The sequence below is a fragment of the Xenopus laevis genome, chromosome 5L, assembly GCF_017654675.1.
Source record: "Xenopus laevis strain J_2021 chromosome 5L, Xenopus_laevis_v10.1, whole genome shotgun sequence".
Classification (NCBI taxonomy): Eukaryota; Metazoa; Chordata; class Amphibia; order Anura; family Pipidae; genus Xenopus; species Xenopus laevis.
The window spans coordinates 32,822,392-32,838,310 of record NC_054379.1 but is presented as its reverse complement, the minus strand read 5'-3'; the positions used below and the strand labels follow the sequence as shown (position 1 = coordinate 32,838,310).

The following is a 15,919-nucleotide window of genomic DNA, read 5'->3' as shown; positions in this document are numbered from 1 at the left end:
TAGCTAACTAAGGAAACATCCACACAGCTAGAAGCAGACTTTAAGGGTCGAATTGAAAAATCGAATTTAAAAATTTGATTTTCGAGTTATTTTTAGTGTACTTCAACTATCGAATAGTCCAAAATGCGATTCGAATTGAAAAGATATCGACTTCGAATATCAAAATGTATTATGTACTGTCTCTTTAAAACTTCAACTTCGACCATTCGCCATCTAAAACTTGCTGAATTGCTGGTTTAGCCTATGGGGGACCTCCTTAAGCCTATTTGGAGTCATTTGGTGGACTTTGAAAAATCGTTTTTTGGGGCAAATCCTTTGATTCGAATTGGATCAAAAGCGGTAAAACTTTGATTCTATCGATTTGAATACAGCCTATTCACCCAAAATTAAAAACTTAGATTTTTTTTTAATAAATTTTGATTGGTCTCTTTTTATTCAAATTTAGAGTTGACGGGAGTTTAAAAAAACTCCCCATCACCTCGAAATTGGACCTTTGATATATCTGCCCCAGTGTGGTTAGGAACTTTGGTCCCCTTACGAGCAGTATGGGTTGTATGTAAGGAACTGATAACTTTTTGCATAAATGACAGATCCGTTTTCAGGCCCTGCAGTGATGGTATTATCCCCTGGCCCCTATCACCAGTTTGCAATTTCAGCAATCTGGTTGCTAGGGTCCAAGTGACCCTGGCAACCATGCATTGATTTGAGCAAGAGACTGGAATATGAATAGGAGAGGCCTGAATAAAAAGATGAGTAATAAAAAGTAGCAATATCAATACATCTGTAGCCTTACAGGGAATTTGGGGTCATTTGAAAGCTGCAAAGAGTCAGAAGAAGAAAAATAAGGTAAAAATCTATTTAAAAAGTTGCTCAGAATTAGCTATTCTATAACTTACTAAAAGTTGACATAAAGGTGAACCACCCATTTGAACAAAAGCCTATATTTATTGTGTCATTAAATCAACAAATGCCCCTCTGTCTTTTCGACTTGACACTAATTCTAGTAGTAAGAATATTCTTCTTACGTTGATGGCATCTTTCAATTAACCCTTTCCTGCTGCAAATGGAAAGAGAATTAGTCAAACCATTGCGCATGAGACACAGGTAACAGATGTGTGCTTCTCCGTATCCTGAATTCATTTTCTGGTTAAAGACAAGAACTTCCTGTTTCACTTCACAGAGACGCTCTATTTTAGGCTTCTTTTCTTTTTTTTTTTTTTTTGTGCTGTGCAGTTTTTCCATTTCATACCTGCTGTGGGAAGTAGCGCGGCCCATTCATATGTTGAGAGACAGCATAGTAAAGCAATACCAACCTGAATCAATGCTGTGTGCAGAGGGAGCGGCCATGAATTGAGACTTTGGTACACTTAAAAGGGTGGTTCACCTTCAAACTAACTTTTAGTATGATGTAGAGAGTGATATTCTGAGACAATTTGAATTTGATTTTCATTATTTATTATTTTTGTTTTTTGAGTTATTTAGCTTTTTAATTCAGCAGCTCTCTGGTTTGTAATTTTAACAATATGATTGCTATGGTCCAAATTACCCTAGCAACCATGCACTGATGAATAATAGACTGGAATATGAATAGGCGAGGACCTGAATAGAAAGATAAGTAATAAAAAGTAACAATAACAATAAATGTGTAGCCTTACACAGCATTTGTTTTTAGATGGGGTCAGTGACCCCCGTTTGAAAGCTGAAAAGAGTCAAGAAAAAGGCAAATAATTTAAAAACTTGCTTAGAATTGGCCATTCTATAACATACTAATAGTTAACTTAAAGGGCTTGTTCACCTTTGGGATAACTTTTAGTATGATGTAGAGACCCTGTTTTTGAGTTATTTTGGTTTTTATTCAGCAGCTCTTCAATTTGCATCTTAAGCAATCTGGTAACTAAGTTCCAAATTACCCTAGCAACCATGCATTGATTTGAATAAGAGACTGGAATATGAATAGGAGAGGCCTGAATAGAAGGATCAGTAATAAAAAGTAACAATAACAATACATTTGTAGCCTTATAGGAGAAATCAACCTGTGCGGAAAAAAAACCCTACCCGCCACCCCAGGTAGACCTCCCTCCCTCCTCCCCCTGGCTAACTACCCCCCCCCCCCTGGGAAATGCCCCATACTCCATAATTACCCCTCGGTGCAGATTCTTCCAGCAAAGTTCCACACATCCATCTTTTGTGTCCTCTGTAAGCCGTGTAATTCCGCGCATGCGCAGTTGCGCAAACCGGCAAACTGCGCATGAGCAGAAATACCGATCTCCCAGTCTGCTTACAGAAGAGCCGGAAGATGGACACTTGGAACTCCGCTGGAAGAATCTGTGACGAGGGGTAAGTATGGAGAATGGGGCATTTCCCCAGGGGGGAGGAGGGAGGGAGGGATACCTGGGGTGAGGGCTAGGGGTTTTTTTCCCCACAGGTTGATTTCTCCTTTAAAGAGCATTTGTTTTTTTAGAAGGGAGTCAGCGACGCCCATTTGAAAGCTGCAAAGAGTCAGAAGAAAACGGCAAATAACTATAAAACTATAAAAAATAAATAAAGATAACCAATTGAAAAGTTGCTTAGAATTGGCAATTCTATAACATACTAAAAGTTACCGTAAAGGTGAACCACCCCTTTAAGCCAATTCCAGGTCTATGTGGTGACTTCGTTTTGCATCTAGTAAAATGGATACGGGCACAACAGGGCTGTTACAAGTGGAATAAACCGCAGGTTTTTATTAGTCGCAGCGACATATACAAATGTTTGTTTAGGGAAGAGGCTCCCACACTTTTGTTGTGGCCCTCCTAGAAGGAACAAAGCTAGTGGACAGGATTACATTTGTGGCAGGTGCTGATTTGCTTTCTGTATAGACCAGTGCTACAATACGATGACTGTTGTTTTCTTATAGCTGTAATCTGGTCATGAGCAAAAGCTGCCCATACATAGGGAGATCAGCTCGTTTTGGCGATCTCCCCAAATGAGCAGATCTCTCTGCGATATGCCCACCTTGAGGTGGGCGATATCGGGCTGATTCTAGGACTAGGGATGCTCCAAATCCAGGATGGGGTTCGGGATTCGGCCATGATTCAGCCTTTTTATAGCAGGATCCTTGTGCCTGGCCAACCGAATTCTAATTTGCATATCCAAATTAGGGGCAGGAAGGGAAATCGAACAACTTTTTGTCACAAAACAAGGAAGTAAAAATGTTTTATCACTTTTTCCCTTCCTGACCCTAATTTGCATATGCAAATTAGGATTGGGTTTCGGTATTCCCAAAATAGTGGATTCGGTACCTAGCGCCCAACAATCAGATCACAATGAGAATAATACGCAGGGGCGCGCCGCCAACGAGGCAAGTTGAGAAACTCGCCTCAGGCGGCACGCCGGAGAGGTTTCCAGGGGCGGCAAAAAGCCGGTCCTGGTACCTTTTAAGAGCAGAATTTCCAGTTTTTAAACCGGAAATTCGGCTTTACTAATGCGAGAGAGCGCAATAGCGCTCTCCGCATTAGAGTTCCTTCCTCCCCTCCCGACTAGTAAACCGGGGAGGGGGGTGGCAATGCAGGAGCCGCCTCAGGCTGCGTTTTCCCCTGAATCGGCGCTGATAATACGGGTGGTTGGATTGAGGACTGCATCAACATACCAATGTGGTACTCGATCTGACTGGATTTTTAAACCCACCCAATCTACATCTGACCGACTTTTGGCCAGATATTGATTGGGGAAGCCTGTCGGAGGGCCCCATACACTGCCCAATAAGCTGCCAACTTCATCTGTCTGCAGTTTATATCTGCCCCTGTATGGGGGCCTTAAGGGTGGACCAGATCAACGGCACATGGATGCGAGGCTTTGTCTCAAAAAGCCAGAACAAATCTTGATTATAACTTAAATCTATAACTCTATTAATAAACAGAATACAGGCATGGGATCCGTTATCCAGAAAGCTCCAAATTACAGAATAGGTCTCCCAAAGACTTCATATTTATCCAAATAAGTAAAATTTTTAAAAATGATTTCCTTTTTCCCTGTAATAATGAAACAGTACATTGTGCTTGATCCCAACTAAGATATAATTAATCCTTATTGGTAGCAAAACCAGCCTATTGGGTTTATTAACTGTTTACATGATTCTAGTAGACTTAAGGCATGAAGATCCTAATTACAGAAAGATCTTTTATCTGGAAAACCCCAGGTCCTGAGCATTCTAGATAACAGGTCCCATATCTGTATATGTTTTCCTCTATGGCTTACTCTGAATGGAGCAGTTGCAAACCCTGTGGTCACTTTTGCATCTGAGGTTGCAGTTACAGTAGAAGCAATGTCTGAAGCTGGCTTGTTAGTTGTTAAAAAAGCAATTACTTCTCCGCTCTTCTTTTCATGACTCGGAGATGCAAATTCAGCATGGTTGGTTGAGCAGTGCGGTGTTAATGTAGGCAGCACTTCCCTCCCACTCGGAGGGGGCAGAGGAAAGAACTCCCATGTTCAAGGTCCCTTGACCTTTCTTGCTATCTCATTCAAGCTGCTCCTCTTAATGCCTTGCAAATACCAAGCCCTACGTTGGAAGAACACTAGTGGGCTGTAGCTGCTTCATGTGCCCACACTTCATACCAACCACAAGTGGCAGGCTATGAGCTGATCTAGCAGTCCTGTTGCACCGTGATGCTTAACATTCCTAGTTTCATAGCAGAACAAGGGATAGACAGATTTAATGAAGTGTCCATTTATTAAACTTGTCTATAAATCCTCGCTGCTCAATGCTGCAGTTTTTTTCAGCATTGTATGTTTAATAAAATGCAATGCTGCTGATTCTTGTGAGTTTTTGGTGGTTTGTGAGCTTTTCAAATGCAGTACAGGTATGGGACCTGTTATCCAGAATGCTCAGGTTTTCCAAATAATGGATCTTTCAGTAATTTGGCTCCATACATTAAAGGGGAAACAACCCCCTTATTAAAAAAACACCCCTCATCCCACATAGACCCTCCTCCCCCCCAGCCTATCTGCACCCCCCTCCCCCCCCCCCCCCCCGGCAAATACCTCTAACTTTTTACTTACTCCTCTGTGCTGATTAAGGGATCGGAGTTCACGGCAGCCATCTTCCGGGTCTTTGGTAATCTGAGACTGAGACCGGCGAATCGTTGCATGTGCAGTTGGAGCAATTTCCCGGTTTGCAACAACTGCGCATTCGCTGAAATGAATGGAAATTATCGAATTGCCGGAAGAAGATACGAAAACTCGGAAGATGGCTGCCGTGAACTCCAATCCACAGAATCTGCACCAACGGGTAAGTAAAAAGTTAGGGGCATTTGCCCAGGGTAGCAGCTAGGCTAGGGGAGGGAGGAGGGTCTATGTGGGGTAGGGGGGTCGGGTTTTTTTTTAATAAGGGGGTTGTTTCTCTTTTAAGGGTCAAATTGAAAATTTAAATTTTCAAATCTTTTTTTATGCTCAAAATTCTCAAATTCGACTAGGGCATTATCCAAACTCGATTCGATATTTTTCAAAAATTCTAATTTGATTTGCAAGATTTATTATACTCTGGCCCTTTAAGAATTCAAATTCGACTATTCACCACCTAAAACCTGCCTAATTCCTGTGTAAGTCAATGGTAGAGGTCCAGTGACCAATTTGGAGATGTTTGTAGCCTTCCTGACATACAAGGGGTTTTTTTTTGGCATAAAAACCCGAATCCAGTTTTCGGGTCAGAAACATTTGTCCGAGTTTGATTTTTTTAAATTAATTACCCCAATCAAATTTCTAGTAATGTGAGTTTAAAAAAAAACTGAACATGAATTCGAATCTTGACAAATGTGCCTTCCCGTCTGCTAGAGAATCATGTAAACATTAAATAAACCCAATGTTTTGCTTCCAATAAGGATTAATTATATCTTAGTTGGGATCAAGTACAAACTACTGTTTTATTATTACAGGGAAAAAGGAAATCATTTTTAAAAATTTGATTTATTTGATTATAATGGAGTCTATGAGAGATGGTCTTCCCCTAATTCAGAGCTTTCTGGATGATGGGTTTCCAGATAACAGATCCCATATCTGCATAAGTATTGCATAATACCGAGCTAGTGAATACCGTATGAATTACCAATAAGCTGTATTATTACCAATTAATACAAATATCGCTATATAATAGTCATTGGCACGTTCTAGTGCACTTTAGTAAATAGGCAACAAAATAAATTCACTTTAAAGGGAAGCTTTATATAAAGCCAAAGTTTAGTGCAAGCTGACTATCTCTGGCTCTCATTCAATTCACTGCTGGAAGGAAGTCGTGCTTAACCCTTTAGCCACGTATTATACACGAAAGGAAATTGCTTTATAGGCCGATCACCAACTCCCGTATTAACTGCTAAGCACTGGCCAATAAAGAACTGTGCAAAGGAGGCCAGAAAACAACCTTGTGTAGCATTCAAAGCTTTATCATTACAATATATATCTTGCACCCCTTCAATTTGTGGGGGAGTTGCTAAGATTTAGGCGGAATCATCTTTACTTAGAATAGATTGCCATAACATATAAATTAACATATTGATAGAGGATACGCGCTCTCTCAGTATTAAAATAGACTAGTGACTAGCTCAGCAAACTTGTTCTTAAAGGGGTGTTTCACCTTTAAGGTAACTTTTATGATGTTATAGAACCACCAATTCTAAGAACTTTTCAGTTGGTTTTCTTTATTTATTTTTTATAGTTTTATAGTTATTTGCCTTTTTCTTCTGACTCTTTGCAGCTTTCAAATGGGCGTCGCTGACTCCCTTCGATAAAACAAATGCTCTGTAAGGCTACAAATGTATTGTTATCGTAACTTTTTATTACTGATCCTTCTATACAGGCCCTCACCTCATTCATATTCCAGTCTCTTATTCAAATCAATGCATGGTTGAGAGGGTAATTTGGTCCCTAGCAACCAGACTGCTGAAATTGCCAACTGGAGAGCTGCTAAATAAAAAGCTAAATAATTTAAAAACCACAATTAATAAAAAACTAAAACCAATTGCAAATTGTCTCAGAATATCACTCTCTACATCATACTAAAAGTTATCTCAAAGGTGAACAACCCCTTTAAAGTGGAAATCCTGATTGCGTGTGGCTTGGAGGGTTGGTATGACCCACAACTACCCAAGTTTAAAATTCCTTTATTAATGGACCTTTAAAGGAAAACAGCAGTGGAGTGTGGTGTCATTCATTAGGTTTAGTCTCAGGAAATTTGAATCCGATAAAGAAATATAACTTTTGGGAAACGAACCCCCCCCCCCCAATAAGAAAAGCCTCATCCACTAACCTAGATAGTTCCCCCTCTCTTCTTCCCCCCGCAGAGCACATTATTCCAAAAAGTGTCCCTGAATATCATGCTCACATATCCATGCAGAGAGCAGAGCTCCATCTTCCGCATCTTTTCTCTTCTTCGGATCTTCTTCTTTTCTTTCCGGAGCTTTTCGGCATGAACAGTTTCTGCTAATAGAAGTCCAGCGCCAACTGTGCATGCACCAAATGGCTCAGTGTCAACGGTCCCGAAAATGCAGAAGATGGTGCCCATGAACTCCACTGCGCTAATCTGCATGGATATGTGAGCATGATATTCAGGGACACTCCTTGGAATAATGTACTCTCCGGGGAGGAAGAAGGGAGGGGGGACGATCTAGGTTAGTGGGCTTTTTTTTATTGGGGGGTTTAGTTCTCCTTTAAGTCACATATATTATATTATAAACTCTTGACAGTGCTTCAATCTGTGGGAAGGTTACTAGTGGCACTTTTATATAAAGGAATGTGCTTGAAAGCAAGGGGTTGCTTTAAAGGAGAACTAACCCCACCCCCCAAAAGAGAGAGAGCCCTCATCCACTACCCTCCATTGTCCCCCCTCCCTGCTTCCTCCACTCATAGTCCATTATTTAAAAAAGTGTCCCTGGATGTAACTGACCTATACATGCAGAGTAATTCAGTGGAGCTGGAAATGGAAAGTTACACTCCTTTGAGGAGTACTTCAGGCTCAAATGGTGCCTTGCACAAAGCTTTAGGGTTGTGCTCAGTTTTCTTTTATCTTACGCCTCATCTGCTGGCCTTGAACATAACAGTACAGGTATGGGACCTGTTATCCAGAATGCTTGGGACCTGGGGTTTTCCTGATGAGGGATCTGTCCATAATTTGGATCTTCATACCTTAAGTCTAGTAGAAAATCATGTAAACATTAAATAAACCCAATAGGCTGGTTTTGCTTTCAATAGGGATTAATTATATCTCAGTTGGGATCAATTACAAGCTACTGTTTTATTATTACAGAGAAATAATTTTTAAAAATGTGAATTATTTTGATAAAATGGAATCTATGGGAGATGGCCTTCATTTAATCTGGAACTTTCCGGAATAATGGGTTTCCGGATAACCGATCCCATACCTGTACATAAAAGACAGATGGGCTGATGATATGCAATCATTCTAAACAAATGATTCCTCAAATGTACGTTTCCCCTGTAGCCCCCTGAGATAATGCCAAGTACCAGAGAGTATCACAGCAGGTGGGCAGACGGGAGGGTCCCTGATAAAATGTGAAACCTCACTGGAAAGGTTTTTTTTCTCAGTTCTACCTTTGAGAAATGCTATTGAAAATCATTCACATAATCTCATGAACTGCTACTGCCATGAATGACTCTAACAAACTGACAGTTTTCCAGTCCACTTTACAGGATACATTAGCTGTGCGATTAGTCGTACTTGATAATCACCAAGAACACTATTTTCATAGCCATGATACTGTGCCTATAAGTGCAAGGAGAAAATTCCATGGGGACAAGATGCTAAAGATGTAGGAAATGAAGATTTCACTGGAGAGCTTTTTTAGTGAAACAGTGAAGACGTTTATTCAAGATGCATTAAAGCACTACATGTTTCGGACCTCTGGGGTCCTTCTTCTGGTACTGCACCAGAAGAAGGACCCCAGAGGTCCGAAACATGTAGTGCTTTAATGCATCTTGAATAAACGACTTCACTGTTTCACTAAAAAAGCTCTCCAGTGAAATCTTCATTTCCTACATGATATCGCTTTTCTGGACGTGGCAAACCCAGATCACTGTTGGATTGAGCCATCACTGATAAACACGGTTTGTGGCAACAAGTTTTTTGCATTTTGGACAAGATGCTAAAGACCAACACCCTTGTTCTGCTTTTTTTTTTTTGCAGTGAGAGAAGAACAGCTTCTCACCATCGAAGATTACGACCTAAACGTTGTGCGCCTGTGCTTCCAAGTCTTTCTTCCCGATGAACATGGCAGCTACACCAGAGCTTTAGGGCCCGTTGTGTCCAACCCAATATACGATAACCGTAAGTAAATTAGGAGGTGTGGTTGGGAATCAGGAATTTGCTTGAGGTGTGAGGGAACAACAATCGATCTAGGGCACTTTTTGCATTTGTCCTCTAGGCTGTTGGCTATTGTGCACAGGGATTTATGTTTAGTACATGAATTTATGTTATATTTAAAATCACAAGAACACAGTCTCTTTTTAGAGGAGAAGGTAAGTCGTTTCACACTTGGGGGTGCCAAATGTTAGGCACCCCCTAGTGATTGTAGTTACTTACCTGAAACTCCACGCCAGTGCTCCTATCAGCAGAAATCTGCACCGGCCTGGGGTTATACCAGTGAGCACCACGGAGCAATCCTCTTCCGGCTTCTACTTTCTTCAAAACGATCCGTGGGGCTCACTGGAATAATCCGGGGTTTCAGGTAAGTAAATACAATCACTTGGGGGTGCCTAACTATTTGCACCCCCAAGTGTGAAACGACTTTCCTTCTCCTTTAAAGAAACATTGTAAAACAGCCATATGTTCAAACAAAGAGTCACAGGTTAAATAGTGTCCCTTTCTTTCCCAAGGTGCTCCCAACACGGCTGAGCTGAGGATATGTCGTGTCAACAAGAACTGTGGAAATGTAAATGGTGGAGATGAAATATTCCTTCTGTGTGACAAAGTTCAGAAAGGTACTTAATTGGGGCTGCATAGAGAATATCACCAGCTTACCCAAAACTCTACAAAGATATCAGAGTTGGCCCCCTCTCCAGTACATAGTTGGAACAATTTTCAGAAATGAGCACCAAGTGTTCACCTTTAAAACAGAATATGTTCTGCATACTGTTTTATTTGAAATCAGACCATTATTGTTTAACAGTCCATGGAATGTGACCACGTTTTTTCAATAGCAGTTTCCCAGCTTCCTCCAGGGGTGAAGAGTGGAGGGGCGAATGTTCTAGTCCCACCTTTTCTTTTATTATAAAAGAATGTGGCATTAAAGCATTCCCCATCTCTCCAGCTCTTTCTGCTCCTGGGATTGTGTTATTTAAGTACAATGTGTAAAAATATATATCATTGTCCTCTGCAAAAAGGCTCCTCTGAAATACTTTGTCATATGTTTGTATGAAGAAAATCAAGCTTTCTTTCCCAGTCCTGAACTGTTCGAGTTTGACGAACAGTTTGATTTTTCTTAGGGCTGTTTGAGTCACACCTGCCTGTTCGGGTTTCAGTCTTGTGAAACATGAACAATAATGTGACCAATAACCACGTCTGATGTCAAAACCCCACCAACATGAAGCACAAACACACCCCAAGATGTCATAGCCCCACCCCCATATGTCACTGTTCTGCCCCTGATGCCATTATCCCACCCCCTTGTTTGGTTTTTGCAAAAGTCAAAGGTAACACTGCCCACCTTCAATAGTTGAACAATGACTGATATTCAAGCATTAACATTGATGGGTAACTCAGTGTTTTCATGGGTAACTCTGTGTTTTCAGCCTACCCCTATAACCTACATTGTATTTTAATTCCTCCTTCTGTCCTGTTTCTTGTAGATGACATAGAAGTCAGGTTTTTTACAGACAACTGGGAAGCCAAGGGGACGTTTGGACAAGCCGATGTGCACCGTCAGGTAGCCATTGTATTCAAAACGCCCCCATTTCACCGATCCATCACTGATGTTGTAACAGTAAAAATGCAACTTCGAAGGCCGTCTGACCAGGAGGTCAGTGAACCAATGGATTTTAGATACCTACCTGACCCAGAAGGTAAGGTTACATTTCCTATCCATTGCTAAATTTAGTATCATGATGGGAACCGATTTTAGTCATAATTCCATTTACTCCCTCATGTGATGAGGAGAAACTAATGATAGGATTACATTTTATTAGACATAACTGTTCTTGTTTTTCTGTATTTAGACCCACATGGAAACAAGTTCAAAAAGCAGAGGACCTCAGAAGTGATGCAGAAGTTCAAATTTGGTGAGTTCCAGTGTTCTTTTTGCTACGTTGCGTGATCATATGTACTTAGGGAACAAGACAAGCCTTTTGCCTTAAGTGTGCGAGCGAATGAGCCCCTTACTAACCCAGGGCTCTACTTCACTTTCAGTCACATAATCCATTTCATTTACAGTTCACAACAGTATCAACAGAGACATTACGGATTTTAACAGCACTAATTTCATGTTGTAAAATTAATCCCCTGCCTTCCTTTAAGCTAGGGCCAAACGGGGCAGAAATCAGCCTGTCGAAATCAGCAGACTGATTTCAGCCCCTGACCGGTAGCCAAATCTTCTTGTCTGCTCGCACCTGGAAGCCTTAAGTTGGCTCTGGTGCAAGAAGTCACATCGATTTCAACTCGAAATGCAAACTCTTATCTGCAAAGTTTTGTTTGCGACACAAGGCTTCCGGACGTGAGCTTGACAAGAAGATTCGGCTAGAGGTTGGGGGCTGAAGATTTTGGCAGGCTGATTTCTGGTCCTAGCCTAAGTCACCTTGAGGCTTTGATGCTCAACGACAATGGGCTTCTAGACTGACATCAACTTTGAGTTGTTAGGATAGAGGTTGGATTATTGTCCGCATGGATGGATGTAGGCTAATAAGTATTACTGTGTTTTCCCTTGTTTTGTAGAAATGCAAGAAAGACGTGAACTTAGTCCTGCAAAATTCAATGTAAATCCAATTAAAAGAGGTATGTTGTTAGGCTAGTTCTATCACTTTATTATTGCTAAATAATCTGTATAAGTATATATATTAAAATATATAGTAATTCAGTGGGCCCTATGGTATCCATATGTACTCTTCAAATGTCCCAATCAATGGAGGGGATGAGGCTTTCTACACATTCTGTATATGATACAGATTTTCTTAGTGTAGGTAATAAAAGGGAATGTGGATTTTATGCCATTTTCAGGGTTTTTGTCATCTGTTTATTATAATCAGAATTATATGCATCTCCATGGCGTGCATGTAAAAAAATGTAAAACATTTTTCAAAAACATCAGTTAATAGTGCTGCTCTAGCATAATTCTGCACTGAAACACATTTCTCAAAAGAGCAAACAGATTTTTTTATATTTAATTTTTAAATCTGACATGGGTAGACATATTGTCAGTTTTCCAGCTGCCCCCAGTCATGTGACCCTGTGCTCTGATAAACTTCAGTCACTCTTTACTGCTGTACTGCTTCCCCCCCAGCAGCCTAACAACAGAACAATGGGAAGGTAACCAGATAGCAGCTCCCTAACACAAGATAACAGCTGCCTAGTAGATCTAACTAAGAACAGCACTCAATAGTAAAATCCAGGTCAACTGCGACACATTCAGTTACATTGAGTAGGAGAAACAACAGCCTGCCTGAAAGCAGTTCCATCCTAAAGCGCTGGCTCTTTCTGAAAGCACATGACCAGGCAAAATGACCTGAGATGGCGCCTACACACCAATTTTACAACTTAAAAAAATACACTTGTTGGTTCAGGAATTAAATTTTATATGGTAGAGTGAATTATTTGCAGTGTAAACAGTGTAATTTAGAAATAAAAACTATGGCAGAATCCTTTAACAATGCCAACTTAGCCCACCATAGACTTCACTGTAAATCACTGCACAAGTGCTCCTGTCACTGGTTGTCTGGCAATAGTAGCCCTGGAAATACATTCAAGGTTATTCCTCAGGAATTAAAAATTGTCTGTATCACCCCTAGTTAAAACTCTTTTTGGGACCCATGTATTGTATTAGTGCCATCAGCTACGTATATAATGCTTTTCCTTACTATTCATTGTTGTATTTTGTTTTTCTTATTACAGAACATTTCACTAATTCATCAGGGTGTGGACAACGTTCCCATGCAATGCAGCCCCCCACAAGACCACCTAATGTTACTTATAATGACACCACCTCTGTCCAGACAAGGATGCCAAACAACAGTTCAAGTATCCAGCCCAATCTTTCTCAGTTGTCTGTTTTGAACCCTGCCATGCAAGCTAACATGCACAGCACATACACTAGCTCCATTAATAACTTCATGGAAACTTTGAGGGCAGTTCCATCACAGCTAAACACTCACAAACTCCCATTCGCCGAGCCCAGTCACCCTAGACCTGATGTAGCCCCCAGCAATACCACCAATATGTTCAGACAGCACATTTTCAATTTTAATGTACCCAATACCAGTGGCCAGGTTTCCAGCTGCCCTAGTGTTCCCCGTGACATTAATTTATATACTGCACATTCCAATCATATGGATATAAGTGAGCTAGGCCAAATGACAACCAGTACAGTAAATGATTCCAGTATCTCAAGTTTATCGTTTAATGGTGTTCTGCCCAATCCTATCTTTTCTACACCATTCAGTTACCACCCATCAATCCCTGAGCAAAGGCTACCAGACACCAGCATTGCTGCTCCGCACAGCACATCTATGGGTCATGAAATCTTCCCGGGCATTGTACAAAGCGATGACAATTATATCAGTGTGGAATCCGAACTTGATAGCATATTGCAGAACTTTGGAAGTACAAGTGAAATGTTACATGACTAGCGATTGCTCAGATGCTAGATATTTGGATGGTCACAGTCCAGCCTTTTAGCACTTTCAAACGAAAGAGCTTACAGCCATCTCCTTGATATGGGTCCAACAATGCTGTTTGGGTCAATATTCTATGTTCTTACTACCTTAGTAACTTACTATCTTAGTAAGTGCCTTGCCCTGGTAACGCAGTATCTGGCATAATGTAGGGGCAGAATTGTTCCAAATGAACTTGTCAGTTATGTGCTAAACCAGTGATCCCCAACCAGTAGCTCATGAGCAACATGTTGTTCACCAACCCCTTAGATGTGGCTCCCAGTGGCCTCAAAGCAGGTGCTTATTTTTAAATTCCAGGCTTGGAGGCAAGTTTTGGTGCACTGCCAAACACAGCCTCAATATAGGTTGCCAATCTACATAGGGGCTACCAAATGGCCAATCAAAGCAATTATTTGACATGGTAACGTTGCTCCCTAACTCCTTTAACATCTCGATGTTGCTCACGGGTTCAAAAAGTTGGGGATCCATGTGCTAGACTATAAATGAAAGAATATCATTAGCCGATGATCATAAGGACCTTTTGTACTGTTTCAAGTACTACGCTTTAAGACCCTTTTCCAAATGTGTGTGTGTGTGTGTATATATATATATATATATATATATATATATATATATATATATATATATATATATATATATATATATACAGTCATTTTCTATCCAGGATCAAGCTGCACCACGCGGTATTTCTGGTATGGAAATAATTATCTGTAAATCTAATGACTATGTCATTGTATAAGAGGCTAGGCTATAAAAATGTATCAAAATGTTTGTAATACTTAGAATTAGGCCAAAATAATGTTTTCATTGTTTATTCAATTGCTTTCTCGTGTTCGTGATTCCACATCTCAAGGTGCCTTTTATTGGAGTCACACAGCAGCCAGCAGCCTAATGTAGGGCTGATTTTCTACTTCAAAAGGAACAATGTCGCGTTAAAGGGCAGATTTATCAAGGGTCGAATAGTAAATTTAAATTCTAGTTTTCGAGTGTCAACATTCATACGTTCGAATTTTAGTTTCCCCTATTCAAATGTCCTTTCGAGGTCCATTGAGCTGTTTGGAGATGTTAATAGCCTTCCTGACATTTGAGGGGATTTTTTTCAAGGAAAAACTTGATTCATATGAATACGAATTGAATACGATTCAGATGTTTGGTTTGAAACAATTCGGTTGAATATTAGACATTCAATCGAATATTAGACATTGTCACCCCCCCATTAACGCAATGATACTGGAATTCTGGGGAAAAAACACTGGGAAAAAAACACTGCAAAAAATTGCTCTCGAAATTGCACCTTGCCCACCTCACTTGCAGATGTAAATGAGCCCTAAAATCTTTTGAAAGCCAATGGGAACTTGAGCATTTTCACTATCAGGAAAATGTAACTGACCTATAAATAGACATTCAAATTGGAAAATAGATCTCAACATCTCTTGTTTGCAAGATGTAGTAAGAAAAACATTGATGTACAAAGTCACCCGAACTTTCCTTGTGAGGCGACTTCAGAAAACGAAGCGCTCCGAGTGCCATCCCGCTGCAATTTAGATTCTAGCCGGTGGGAATGCTTTTCGGGGAGATTAGTCGCACGAAGAAGAGGCACGGATCTTCCTGTGTGTCTCTGCCCTTAAAGGATCAGTAACATAATTTTTTTTAAAAGAAAATTCTTTAGTATAGAACAAAAAAAACACAAAGACAAATGAAACTTTTAAATCGCTAAGTCTTTATTAAGAAATAACTTACGGAAACTCCACTTGCGCTCCTCTTCAGAAAAGGCGACAGGGCGATGATCCATCATGCGGTGCTCGGTTTCTCCTCCCTATATATCTCCTATAAGGAAAGCAGGGAGGAGAAATCGAGCGCCGCACGATGGGTCGCCTTTTCTTAAGAGGAGCGTAATCGGAGTTTCGGTAAGTTATTTCTTAATAAAGACAACAATTTAAAAGTTTAATTTGTCCTTGTGTTTTTTTTTTATTCTATATTAAATTAATTTTTTTTTTTGGCAGTTACATTGATAAGAACGGTGTCGTCTGTAGGCAAACTGTGTTTTAGGAAGTGGCTG

General features: G+C 40.4%; 1 protein-coding gene across 3 annotated transcripts in view; it reads left to right on the top strand.

Moving 5' to 3' along the window:
* rel.L (v-rel avian reticuloendotheliosis viral oncogene homolog L homeolog) overlaps positions 1–15,457 on the top strand; it is a 45,911-nt gene extending 30,454 nt beyond the window's left edge. For all 3 annotated transcript variants that reach the window (XM_041562652.1, XM_041562653.1, XM_041562651.1), the window contains 6 exons: positions 9,170–9,310; positions 9,859–9,963; positions 10,831–11,043; positions 11,197–11,259; positions 11,909–11,968; positions 13,082–15,457. In XM_041562652.1, coding sequence (XP_041418586.1) covers positions 9,170–9,310; positions 9,859–9,963; positions 10,831–11,043; positions 11,197–11,259; positions 11,909–11,968; positions 13,082–13,815 — 1,316 coding nt within the window. In that variant the 3' untranslated portion in view covers positions 13,816–15,457. The remainder of the gene's footprint in view (positions 1–9,169; positions 9,311–9,858; positions 9,964–10,830; positions 11,044–11,196; positions 11,260–11,908; positions 11,969–13,081) is intronic.
* The last annotated feature ends 462 nt before the right edge of the window (positions 15,458–15,919 follow it).